At 44.7% G+C, this 14,828-nt stretch overlaps 1 protein-coding gene across 3 annotated transcripts in view; it reads left to right on the top strand.

The window, feature by feature from the left end:
* LOC142760355 (phosphofurin acidic cluster sorting protein 1-like) overlaps window positions 1-14,828 on the top strand; it is a 278,801-nt gene that overhangs the window by 227,973 nt on the left and 36,000 nt on the right. For all 3 annotated transcript variants that reach the window (XM_075863541.1, XM_075863540.1, XM_075863542.1), the window contains 3 exons: window positions 4,711-4,865; window positions 5,518-5,628; window positions 6,578-6,680. In XM_075863541.1, the coding sequence (XP_075719656.1) occupies window positions 4,711-4,865; window positions 5,518-5,628; window positions 6,578-6,680 (369 nt within the window). The remainder of the gene's footprint in view (window positions 1-4,710; window positions 4,866-5,517; window positions 5,629-6,577; window positions 6,681-14,828) is intronic.

Genomic DNA, 14,828 nt, shown 5'->3' with positions numbered 1-14,828 from the left:
TACTATAGTCACATGTGTATAGAGATAGTGAGTACACCCCATACCACGTCTACTATAGTCTCATGTATATAGATAGTGAGTACACATCATACCACGTCTACTATAGTCACATGTATATAGAGATAGTGAGTACACCTCATACCACGTCTACTATAGTCTCATGTATATAGATAGTGAGTACACCTCATACCACGTCTACTATAGTCACATGTATATAGAGATAGTGAGTACACCCCATACCACGTCTACTACAGTTACATGTATATAGATAGTGAGTACACCTCATACCACGTCTACTATAGTCACATGTATATAGAGATAGTGAGTACACCCCATATCACGTCAACTATAGTCACATGTATATAGAGATAGTGAGTACACCTCTTACCACGTCTACTATAGTCACATGTGTATAGATAGTGAGTACACCTCTTACCACGTCTACTATAGTCACATGTATATAGAGATAGTGAGTACACCTCATACCACGTCAACTATAGTCACATGTATATAGAGATAGTGAGTACACCTCATACCACGTCTCCTATAGTCACATGTATATAGAGATAGTGAGTACACCTCATACCACGTCTACTATAGTCACATGTATATAGAGATAGTGAGTACACCTCATACCACGTCTACTATATACACATGTATATAGAGATAGTGAGTACACCTCATACCACGTCTACTATATACACATGTATATAGAGATAGTGAGTACACCTCATACCACGTCTACTATAGTCACATGTGTATAGAGATAGTGAGTACACCCCATACCACGTCTACTATAGTCTCATGTATATAGATAGTGAGTACACATCATACCACGTCTACTATAGTCACATGTATATAGAGATAGTGAGTACACCTCATACCACGTCTTCTATAGTCACATGTATATAGAGATAGTGAGTACACCTCATACCACGTCAACTATAGTCACATGTATATAGAGAGAGTGAGTACACCTCATACCACGTCAACTATAGTCACATGTATATAGAGATAGTGAGTACACCTCATACCACGTCAACTATAGTCACATGTATATAGAGATAGTGAGTACACCTCATACCACGTCCACTATAGTCACATATGTATAGAGATAGTGAGTACACCCCATACCAAGTCTACTATAGTCACATGTATATAGAGATAGTGAGTACACCCCATACCACGTCTACTATAGTCACATGTGTATAGAGATAGTGAGTACACCTCATACCACGTCTACTATAGTGACATGTATATAGATAGTGAGTACACCCCATACCACGTCTACTATAGTCACATGTATATAGAGATAGTGAGTACACCCCATACCACGTCTACTATAGTCACATGTATATAGAGAGAGTGAGTACACCTCATACCACGTCAACTATAGTCACATGTATATAGAGATAGTGAGTACACCTCATACCACGTCAACTATAGTCACATGTATATAGAGATAGTGAGTACACCTCATACCACGTCTACTATAGTCACATGTGTATAGAGATAGTGATTACACCCCATACCACGTCTACTATAGTCACATGTATATAGAGATAGTGAGTACACCTCATACCACGTCAACTATAGTCACATGTGTATAGAGATAGTGAGTACACCTCATACCACGTCTACTATAGTCACATGTATATAGATAGTGAGTACACCCCATACCACGTCTACTATAGTCACAAGTATATAGAGATAGTGAGTACACCCCATACCACGTCTACTATAGTCACATGTATATAGAGATAGTGAGTACACCTCATACCACGTCTACTATAGTCACATGTGTATAGAGATAGTGAGTACACCTCATACCACGTCTACTATAGTCACATGTATATAGATAGTGAGTACACCCCATACCACGTCTACTATAGTCACATGTATATAGAGATAGTGAGTACACTTCATACCACGTCTACTATAGTCACATGTGTATAGAGATAGTGAGTACACCTCATACCACGTCTACTATAGTCACATGTATATAGATAGTGAGTACACCTCTTACCACGTCTACTATAGTCACATGTATATAGAAAGTGAGTACACCCCATACCACGTCTTCTATAGTCACATGTATATAGATAGTGAGTACACCCCATACCACGTCTACTATAGTCACATGTATATAGATAGTACACCCCATACCACATCTACTATAGTCACATGTATATAGAGATAGGGAGTACACCTCATACGACGTCTACTATAGTCACATGTATATAGAGATAGGGAGTACACCTCATACCACGTCTACTATAGTCACATGTATATAGATAGTGAGTACACCTCATACCATGTCTACTATAGTCACATGTATATAGAGATAGTGAGTACACCACATACCACGTCTACTATAGTCACATGTATTTAGATAGTGAGTACACCTCATACCATGTCTACTATAGTCACATGTATATAGAGATAGTGAGTACACCCCATACCACATCTACTATAGTCACATGTATATAGATAGTGAGTACACCTCTTACCACGTCTTCTATAGTCACATGTATATAGAGATAGTGAGTACACCCCATACCACGTCTACTATAGTCACATGTATATAGAGATAGTGAGTACACCCCATACCACGTCTACTATAGTCACATGTATATAGAGATAGTGAGTACACCCCATACCATGTCTACTATAGTCACATGTATATAGATACTGAGTACACCTCATACCATGTCTACTATAGTCACATGTATATAGAGATAGTGAGTACACCCCATACCACGTCTACTATAGTCACATGTATATAGATAGTGAGTACACCTCATACCATGTCTACTATAGTCACATGTATATAGATAGTGAGTACACCCCATACCACGTCTACTATAGTCACATGTATATAGAGATAGTGAGTACACCTCTTACCACGTCTACTATAGTCACATGTATATAGATAGTGAGTACACCCCATACCACGTCTACTATAGTCACATGTATATAGATAGTGAGTACACCTCATACCACGTCTACTATAGTCACATGTATATAGAGATAGTGAGTACACCTCATACCACGTCTACTATAGTCACATGTATATAGATAGTGAGTACACCTCATACCACGTCTACTATAGTCACATTTATATAGATAGTGAGTACACCTCATAACACGTCTACTATAGTCACATGTATATAGATAGTGAGTACACCTCATACCATGTCTACTATAGTCACATTTATATAGATAGTGAGTACACCTCATAACACGTCTACTATAGTCACATGTATATAGATAGTGAGTACACCTCATACCACATCTACTATAGTCACATGTATATAGAGATAGTGAGTACACCTCATACCACGTCTACTATAGTCACATGTATATAGATAGTGAGTACACCTCTTACCACGTCTACTATAGTCACATGTATATATAGATAGTGAGTACACCTCATACCACGTCTACTATAGTCACATGTATATATAGATAGTGAGTACACCTCATACCACGTCTACTGTAGTCACATGTATATAGATAGTGAGTACACCTCATACCACGTCTACTATAGTCACATGTATATAGAGATAGTGAGTACACCTCATACCACGTCTACTATAGTAACATGTATATATATAGTGAGTACACCTCTTACCACCTCTACTATAGTCACATGTGTATAGATAGTGAGTACACCTCATACCACGTCTACTATATTCACATGTATATAGAGATAGTGAGTACACCTCTTACCACGTCTACTATAGTCACATGCATATAGATAGTGAGTACACCTCTTACCACATCTACTATAGTCACATGTATATAGAGATAGTGAGTACACCTCATACCACGTCTACTATAGTCACATGTATATAGATAGTGAGTACACCTCATACCACGTCTACTATTGTCACATTTATATAGAGATAGTGAGTACACCCCATACCACGTCTACTATAGTCACATGTATATAGATAGTGAGTACACCTCATACCACGTCTACTATAGTCACATGTATATAGATAGTAAGTACACCTCATACCACGTCTACTATAGTCACATGTGTATAGAGATAGTGAGTACACCTCATACCACGTCTACTATAGTCACATGTGTATAGAGATAGTGAGTACACCTCATACCACGTCTACTATAGTCACATGTATATAGAGATAGTGAGTACACCTCATACCACGTCTACTATAGTCACATGTGTATAGAGATAGTGAGTACACCCCATACCACGTCTACTATAGTCACATGTATATAGATAGTGAGTACACCTCATACCACTTCTACTATAGTCACATGTATATAGATAGTGAGTACACATCATACCACGTCTACTATAGTCACATGTATATAGATAGTGAGTACACCTCATACCATGTCTACTATAGTCACATGTATATAGAGATAGTGAGTACACCCCATACCACGTCTACTATAGTCACATGTATATAGATAGTGAGTACACCCCATACCACGTCTACTATAGTCACATGTATATAGATAGTGAGTACACCTCATACCACGTCTTCTATAGTCACATGTATATAGATAGTGAGTACACCTCATACCATGTCTACTATAGTCACATGTATATAGATAGTGAGTACACCTCAGACCACGTCTACTACAGTTACATGTATATAGATAGTGAGTACACCTCATACCACGTCTACTACAGTTACAGGTTTGCAGTAAATCTTGTCGTCTCTTTTCCAGCTGTAACTGTAACGCATTGATGCCGCCTCCAGTTAAAGTCGTGGTTGCCGGTGATCAGAGTTATCTTAGCGTTATTCTTCGGTTCTTCGTGGAGCAGCTCGCTGGGAAGACTCCTGATTGGTTAAACTATCTTCGCTTTCTTGTTCTGCCGCTGGGTGAGTTTGATATTTGACCACTTTACCTGGTGGGCATTGTCTGTTGTATGTTCTGTCAGTGTCAGGTGTGAATCTAGGAATCTCCAGCAATCAGAGAAATGATCTACAAAGTGACATTGTACCCAGGGGAGGCACCAGGGGCTCCGCCACACGCCCCGGGCTCCAGGCCATTGTCACAAGTTACCACAGATCTGACAGAGCAATGCCGAGCCTGGATACAGTCTTTTCCTCTTCTTAGTTGCGGGAGCAGGACTTGGACTGTATAAACTTGCTGCCTCTGAATGTAAACAAGAGTGTTCCCATTCACTGACTGCAAGTAGAGATGTTGAAAATTGTGAAAAAAAACAAATATTAGAAATTTGTAGAGCGTTTCATTTATATAGAGATTATAATTTATTGACATAAATCAGAAAACGCCTTTAATTTTATATGGATTTTTTTTTTAATGTTTCCTTGCGGCGGATTCTTCTGGGTTCTCTGTGATTTGATATCACCACCATCTAGTGGGAATAGTCTGTAGGGTGAAGATTAAACTTTTACATACAGTCGGTGGAGGACACGGTCAGCCCCCTCCGCCCCCGGGTCTCTGGCAGCACATTAGAGGTTGTCCGCCACCTTGATCAATGTTATTTGTACATGTTTTCCTCCTCAGGTCCTCATCCTGTGGCCAAATACCTGGCGTCCGTGGACGGTAAATATAACACCCTCTTTATGGATGCCGCCTGGAGAGATGCGTTCAGTCAGGGGGAGGCCCCAGGATCAGGTGAGACACAGGGGTCCGACTTGTATTAGGGGGTCACATAGTGATCGCAGTGATTGTGATGAAGCTTGAGGGATATCTCAGGGTCCTAGAATCCACAGATATCCGGGGATTTTCCCACATTACACGGAGAGACGCAGCTTGTGAGAGCCCGTTCTGGGGTGACGTCGTCAAACTGCAAACCACGGGGGCTTCAATAACCGCTCTGACCACGGCCTCCGACCCACAGGTGGAGACTATAGCAGCAGAAGACTTTACCTGGCCGATTACTGCGGCTATAGGGGAGCACCGGCCCCGACACTGAGGACTGGGAGAACGTCCCCTGCTCCGATGAGTCTCACTTTCTGCTGCTTTATGTAGAGCATTGATCTCTAACCTGTGGCCCTCCTGTTGCTCCAACTGCAACTCCCATCATGCCCTGACAGCCACAGACTGGAGATCAGCGGTGTAGATGACACACACCGCCCATCATCTCCACCTTCATGCACAAGACAATGAAATCCTGTAAAGACTTCACAAACGCCCCATCTCCAGCAGAACGTAGCTGAGCTGTGGTGGAACAGAAGATACACAGCATGAGTGTGCAACCGACAAACCTGCGGCCCCCGCGCGAGGTCCTGCGGCGAGGTCCTGCGGCGAGGTCCTGCGGCGAGGTCCTGCGGCGAGATCCTGCGGCGAGGTCCTGCGGCGAGGTCCTGCGGCGAGATCCTGCGTCGAGGTCCTGCGGCGAGATCCTGCGGCGAGGTCCTGCGGCGAGATCCTGCGGCGAGATCCTGCGGCGAGATCCTGCGTCGAGGTCCTGCGGCGAGATCCTGCGGTGAGGTCCTGCGGCGAGATCCTGTGGCGAGGTCCTGCGGCGAGATCCTGCAGCGACAACATGCTGCCATGATAGGGGGGGCTCGATATGACAGAACAGAATGTGGATAATAATGTAGACCCTCCTATTACACAGAGCGGCTGGACGTGGCAGGGAGAGTGGCGCAGTACATCACGGGGGCATCTGTCACCCATCAGCTCTTTATTTCCGAGGCGATGCTGACCTACAGACAGAGAAGGTAAGGGGATGTGGCGCCCTCCCTCCCCCATACAGCTTTGCTTTATTACACATGAACCCCTTCCCTCGATCGGCACTATAAAAAGGGGGATTTTTTCAGCAGGTAAAATGTTATTTTTTGACTCGTTAAAACCAATCGGGATGCTGCATTTTGTAAGGGGGATTTGAGAATTAAATGGTGAAGTCTGATTGGTTGCTGTGGGCAACAACTCCCCAACTGTGTTTCTCAAGGTAAACGCTGATTGACCGCACACAAGTCGATCACTACATGAGCGTCACCACTAAATAGCCGGGTCAAGAGGATATGAAATGTGCAATGCCCGACCTCTCCCGATCTCAGTAAGAGCAGCCAAGTGATAGTACAAAGATAAGCGGCAACAGCATGAGGCCGAGATCTGGTCAGAAAACAGTGCAAGTTCAGGTCACAGAGAAGCGGCAATCATTTATAGAGAAGCGGCAAGGACCTAGAGTACAGGCAGCAAGCTCAATAGTCCGGTAAGGAGGAAGTGTAAGGGCCAGAGTTATGTAGGAAGACAAAGGCTGAGAGCGATCAGGTCATCAAGGACAATAGATTCAGCATTGGAGCTGCCCGGCCTCCCTGACAGCCCAATGATTAGAGCTACTTCCGGGGACACGGGTTTCTAGGTTCAATTATTGACAGTGTCCATGCTGTGACAACCTCTCACACATGATATAGGGGCGGGGCTGTGACAACCTCTCACACTTGATATAGGGGCGGGGCTGTGACAACCTCTCCCACATGATATACGGGCTGGTTGTCAGTAGTAATAGATGAATAGCTGTGACTGTATATAAGATGTGTGGATCTCATGTCTGATCACAGTGTAATTATATTATATATCAGTGATGTCAGTAACAGGGGGCGGGGCTGTGACAACCTCTCACACATGATATACGGGCTGGTTGTCAGTAGTAATAGATGAATAGCTGTGACTGTATATAAGATGTGTGGATCTCATGTCTGATCACAGTGTAATTATATTATATATCAGTGATGTCAGTAACAGGGGGCGGGGCTGTGACAACCTCTCACACATGATATACAGGCTGGTTGTCAGTAGTAATAGATGAATAGCTGTTACTGTATATAAGATGTGTGGATCTCATGTCTGATCACAGTGTAATTATATTATATATCAGTGATGTCAGTAACAGGGGGCGGAGCTGTGACAACCTCTCACACATGATATACGGGCTAGTTGTCTGTAGTAATAGATGAATAGCTGTTACTGTATATAAGATGTGTGGATCTCCTGTCTGATCACAGTGTAATTATATTATATATCAGTGATGTCAGTAACAGGGGGCGGAGCTGTGACAACCTCTCACATATGATATACAGGCTGGTTGTCAGTAGTAATAGATGAATAGCTGTGACTGTATATAAGATGTGTGGATCTCATGTCTGATCACAATGTCATTATATTATATATCAGTGATGTCAGTAACAGGGGGCGGGGCTGTGACAACCTCTCACACATGATATACAGGCTGGTTGTCAGTAGTAATAGATGAATAGCCGTTACTGTATATAAGATGTGTGGATCTCATGTCTGATCACAATGTCATTATATTATATATCAGTGATGTAAGTAACAGGGGGCGGGGCTGTGACAACCTCTCACACATGATATACAGGCTGGTTGTCAGTAGTAATAGATGAATAGCTGTTACTGTATATAAGATGTGTGGATCTCATGTCTGATCACAGTGTAATTATATTATATATCAGTGATGTCAGTAACAGGGGGCGGGGCTGTGACAACCTCTCACACATGATATACAGGCTGGTTGTCAGTAGTAATAGATGAATAGCTGTTACTGTATATAAGATGTGTGGATCTCATGTCTGATCACAGTGTAATTATATTATATATCAGTGATGTCAGCAACAGGGGGCGGAGCTGGGACAACCTCTCACACATGATATACGGGCTGGTTGTCTGTAGTAATAGATGAATAGCTGTTACTGTATATAAGATGTGTGGATCTCATGTCTGATCACAGTGTAATTATATTATATATCAGTGATGTCAGTAACAGGGGGCGGGGCTGTGACAACCTCTCACACATGATATACAGGCAGGTTGTCAGTAGTAATAGATGAATAGCTGTTACTGTATATAAGATGTGTGGATCTCATGTCTGATCACAGTGTAATTATATTATATATCAGTGATGTCAGTAACAGGGGGCGGGGCTGTGACAACCTCTCACACATGATATACAGGCTGGTTGTCAGTAGTAATAGATGAATAGCTGTTACTGTATATAAGATGTGTGGATCTCATGACTGATCACAGTGTAATTATATTATATATCAGTGATGTCAGCAACAGGGGGCGGAGCTGGGACAACCTCTCACACATGATATACGGGCTGGTTGTCTGTAGTAATAGATGAATAGCTGTTACTGTATATAAGATGTGTGGATCTCATGTCTGATCACAGTGTAATTATATTATATATCAGTGATGTCAGTAACAGGGGGCGGAGCTGTGACAACCTCTCACACATGATATACAGGCTGGTTGTCAGTAGTAATAGATGAATAGCTGTTACTGTATATAAGATGTGTGGATCTCATGTCTGATCACAATGTAATTATATTATATATCAGTGATGTCAGTAACAGGGGGCGGGGCTGTGACAACCTCTCACACATGATATACAGGCTGGTTGTCAGTAGTAATAGATGAATAGCCGTTACTGTATATAAGATGTGTGGATCTCATGTCTGATCACAATGTCATTATATTATATATCAGTGATGTCAGTAACAGGGGGCGGGGCTGTGACAACCTCTCACACATGATATACAGGCTGGTTGTCAGTAGTAATAGATGAATAGCCGTTACTGTATATAAGATGTGTGGATCTCATGTCTGATCACAATGTCATTATATTATATATCAGTGATGTCAGTAACAGGGGGCGGGGCTGTGACAACCTCTCACACATGATATACAGGCTGGTGTCAGTAGTAATAGATGAATAGCTGTTACTGTATATAAGATGTGTGGATCTCATGTCTGATCACAGTGTAATTATATTATATATCAGTGATGTCAGTAACAGGGGGCGGGGCTGTGACAACCTCTCACACATGATATACAGGCTGGTTGTCAGTAGTAATAGATGAATAGCTGTTACTGTATATAAGATGTGTGGATCTCATGTCTGATCACAGTGTAATTATATTATATATCAGTGATGTCAGTAACAGGGGGCGGAGCTGTGACAATAAGATACTGTATATATACTGTATATAAGATGTGTGGATCTCATTCTACCCCTGGACATTAGCCAGTCCCTAATAAGTAGTCTAGTGACTTGACATAAGGACAGGGTTTCCACTTTCTAGGGCCCCCACTTCTTTAGATGCTCTTGGTTAGTGGGTGGTCATATAGACTGGACATCGGTGATGGCTATAAATACATTGGGGTTCACGGCTGGTCACATTGCCCCCATATACTATACAATATACACAACGGTTGAAGTCAGGTGCAGCCTGTTCTTTTGGAAATATTATTTCTCATTGTCCTTCCTACGAAACAATTTGAAGAATAAGTGGGTGTCCCTCCGTTCTGTGGTAACTGGTTATATGTGATATATAACACCAGGCTCAGAATATTCATATTGCAGATGATGGGAGTCAGTTTATTTTGTTCAGTCTTTCTAGGAAGGGAACCCTTACCCTGCAACCAAAGATGGCCTCTACCTAGTTTAGAAGTCCAAGACTACTGTCTGCTTTACTCTGCCATGTCTTGTGGCCTCTCTGTGATCTCTAACCCCCAGTGTCCGGTGACCTCTCCCGTGTCCTGTGGCCTTTCTGTGATCTTTAAACCCCAGTGTCCTGTGACCTCTCCTGTGTTCTGTGACCTTTCCTGTGTCCTGTGACCTCTCCTGTGTCCTGTGACCTCTCAAGTGTCCTGCGACCTCTTCCGTGTCCTGTGGCCTCTCTGTGATCTCTAAACCCCATTGTCCTGCGACCTCTCCCGCGTCCTGCGACCTCTCCCGCGTCCTGCGACCTCTCCCGCGTCCTGCGACCTCTCCCGCGTCCTGCGAACGTTCCCGCGTCCTGCGACCTCTCCCGCGTCCTGCGACCTCTCCCGCGTCCTGCAAACTTTCCCGCATCCTGCGACCTCTCCCGCGCCCTGCAACCTCTCCCGTGCCCTGTGACCTCTCCTATCCTGTGAACTCTCCCGCATCGTGTGACCTCTCCCGTATCCTGCGACCTCTCCCGTGTCCTGCAACCTCTCCCATGTCCTGCGACCGACCTCTCCCGTGTCCTGCGACCTTTCTTGTCCTGCGACCTCTCCCAGATATTGCGACCTTTCCCACGTCCTGCGACCTCTCCCGCGTCCTGCGATCTCTCCCGTGTCCTGTGGCCTCTCTCTGATCTATAAACCTATGTGTCTGTGACCTCTCCCGTCCTGTGAACTCTCCCGCGTCCTGTGACATCTCCCGCGTCCTGTGACCTCTCCCGTGTCCTGCGACCTCTCCCGTGTCCTGGGACCAACCTCTCCCGTGTCCTGCGACCTTTCTTGTCCTGCGACCTCTCCCGTATCTTGCGACCTCTCCCATATCTTGCGACCTCTCCCGTGTCCTGTGAGCTCTCCCGTGTCCTGCGACCTTTCCCGCGTCCTGCGACCTCTCCCGTGCCCTGCGACCGCCCTCTCCCGTGTCCTGCGACCTTTCTTGTCCTGCGACCTCTCCCAGATATTGCGACCTTTCCCACGTCCTGCGACCTCTCCCGCGTCCTGCGATCTCTCCCGTGTCCTGTGGCCTCTCTCTGATCTATAAACCTATGTGTCCTGTGACCTCTCCCGTCCTGTGAACTCTCCCGCGTCCTGTGACATCTCCCGCGTCCTGTGACCTCTCCCGTGTCCTGCGACCTCTCCCGTGTCCTGGGACCAACCTCTCCCGTGTCCTGCGACCTTTCTTGTCCTGCGACCTCTCCCGTATCTTGCGACCTCTCCCATATCTTGCGACCTCTCCCGTGTCCTGTGAGCTCTCCCGTGTCCTGCGACCTTTCCCGCGTCCTGCGATCTCTCCCGTGCCCTGTGACCTCTCCTATCCTGTGAACTCTCCCGCATCGTGTGACCTCTCCCGTATCCTGCGACCTCTCCCGTGTCCTGCAATCTCTCCCGTGTCCTGCGACCGACCTCTCCCGTGTCCTTCAACCTTTCTTGTCCTGCGACCTCTCCCAGATCTTGCGACCTCTCCCGCGTCCTGCGACCTCTCCCGCGTCCTCTCCCGCGTCCTGCGATCTCTCCGTGTCCTGTGGCCTCTCTCTGATCTTTAAACCTCTGTGTCCTGTGACCTCTCCCGTCCTGTGAACTCTCCCGCGTCCTGTGACCTCTCCCGTGTCCTGCGACCTCTCCCGTGTCCTGCGACCTTTCTTGTCCTGCGACCTCTCCCGTATCTTGCGACCTCTCCCATATCTTGCGACCTCTCCCGTGTCCTGTGAGCTCTCCCGTGTCCTGCGACCTTTCCCGTGTCCTGCGACCTCTCCCGCATCCTGTGACCTCTCCCACATCCTGTGACCTCTCCCGCGTCCTGCGACCTCTCCCGCGTCCTGTGGCCTCTCTCTGATCTTTAAACCTCCGTGTCCTGCGACCTCTCCCGCGTCCTGTGACCTCTCCCGCGTCCTGCGACCTCTCCCGCGTCCTGCGGCCTCTCTCTGATCTTTAAACCTCCGTGTCCTGTGACCTCTCCCGTGTCCTCTGACCTGTCTTTTGGTCTATATTGTCCTTTTTGGCTAATGAAAATCTCCATTGTTCGACCAGCTGTACTGTAATTAGACATTGATAGATGTGTAGCACATCTATGACTAAAAAGCCACAACCCCCCTGCACATCTCCTGCTTTTGAAAGTCCTGTTAACCTTAAACTCCATATCCTGATTCCAAAATAATAACATATTTATATACTATTCCATCTAATAACTTCTCCATAAACCCCCCCCCCCCCGCAACGTACACCATCTGCAAATATTGCTCTAGCCTACAATATCCCTATATACCCTTCCATAAGAACAACCTCTCCATTCTCTTCCACCAAAGATGTAATGGCTGCAACTCCCCGAGGTCGCCGTATACTTATCTCTCATGGTGTCCTCTGTCCCCTGGTCGTCACGTCCCTCTATTTCTCCAGACTGACCACGCTCTCCTCCTGCACTTCCTAGTGCGCACGTGGACTCCCCCTGTTTTAAAGGGCCAGCATGCGCCAAACGACCTAGTTTTTTCATGGTATAAAAAGGCACCTCCCCTTGTCCACCATTGCCTGAGCAAATAGGTTCCTCGTAGCTCACTAGAGACACCCCTGCGTAATGTTTGTTTGGAATCCCTGTGTTTGACTCAGGGGTGGGGCTTACATTTTTAACAGTTTCTCTGATTTGCTGACAAAGATATACGTGCCTGGGGGAGGGGTGCCGCACCATAGAAAAAAATTCTGACTCTAATATTCAAATAAGACATTACAATATTCCAATCACTCTTTATATTAATGTGGACTCTCCCGTACTTTTTTATGTGTCCACAATATCCTAGAACGTTTCCAAGTTTGTGGTGCTTCCTGTCCAGAATGCTTTTATTTTACCACACTATAAATATAATTACAACAGCAAACATACCTACCCAAACTAGTTATATTAAACTCAAACATTATGTACAGGCCTATATCTGCAAATTTAGTAACCGAAGTGTGCTAAGATTATTTAGTTAGGCTGTGGACAGTGAGAACTGTGGAGAACACTGCAAATCTCCCGGCTAATTGCCAAAACCCCCAAATACAAAAGTATGCGATTCAAGCTTAATGCATAGATATGGTGCCAGAACAAAGCTCCGTGCATAAGTACAGTACCAGAACAAAGCTCCGTGCATAAGTACAGTACCAGAACAAAGCTTCGTGCATAAGTACAGTACCAGAACGAAGCTCAGTACATATATTGATCACCAGACCATGCTCCGTACATATACACAGTACCATAACAAAGCTCAGTACATATATACAGCACCAGCACCAAGATCAGTACATAAATACAGCACCAGAATAAAGCTCAGTACATAAATACAGCACTAGAACAAAGCTCAGTACATATATTGAGCACCAGACCACGCTCCGTACATATATACAGTACCATAACAAAGCTCAGTACATATATTGAGCACCAGACCACGCTCCGTACATATACACAGTACCATAACAAAGCTCAGTACATATATACAGCACCAGAACAAAGCTCCGTGCATAAGTACAGCACCAGAACAAAGCTCAGTACATATATATAGCACCAGACCACGCTCCGTACATATATACAGTACCATAACAAAGCTCAGTACATATATACAGCACCAGAACAAAGCTTCGTGCATAAGTACAGTACCAGAACGAAGCTCAGTACATATATTGAGCACCAGACCACGCTCCGTACATATACACAGTACCATAACAAAGCTCAGTACATATATACAGCACCAGCACCAAGATCAGTACATAAATACAGCACCAGAATAAAGCTCAGTACATAAATACAGCACTAGAACAAAGCTCAGTACATATATTGAGCACCAGACCACGCTCCGTACATATATACAGTACCATAACAAAGCTCAGTACATATATTGAGCACCAGACCACGCTCCGTACATATACACAGTACCATAACAAAGCTGAGTACATATATACAGCACCAGAACAAAGCTCCGTGCATAAGTACAGCACCAGAACCAAGCTCAGTACATATATATAGCACCAGAACCAAGCTCCGTACATAAATACAGCACCAGAATAAAGCTCAGTACATAAATACAGTACCAGAACAAAGCTCAGTACATATATACAGTATCAGAACAAAACTCAGTACATAAATACAGCACCAGAACAAAGCTCAGTACATAAATACAGCACCAGCACCAAGATCAGTACATAAATACAGCACCAGAATAAAGCTCAGTACATAAATACAGCACTAGAACAAAGCTCAGTACATATATTGAGCACCAGACCACGCTCCGTACATATACACAGTACCATAACAAAGCTCAGTACATATATACAGCACCAGAACAAAGCTCCGTGCATAAGTACAGCACCAGAACCAAGCTCAGTACATATATATAGCA

The sequence above is a fragment of the Rhinoderma darwinii genome, chromosome 4 (assembly GCF_050947455.1).
Source record: "Rhinoderma darwinii isolate aRhiDar2 chromosome 4, aRhiDar2.hap1, whole genome shotgun sequence".
Classification (NCBI taxonomy): domain Eukaryota; kingdom Metazoa; phylum Chordata; class Amphibia; order Anura; family Rhinodermatidae; genus Rhinoderma; species Rhinoderma darwinii.
This window is presented reverse-complemented; position numbering and strand designations above follow the sequence as displayed.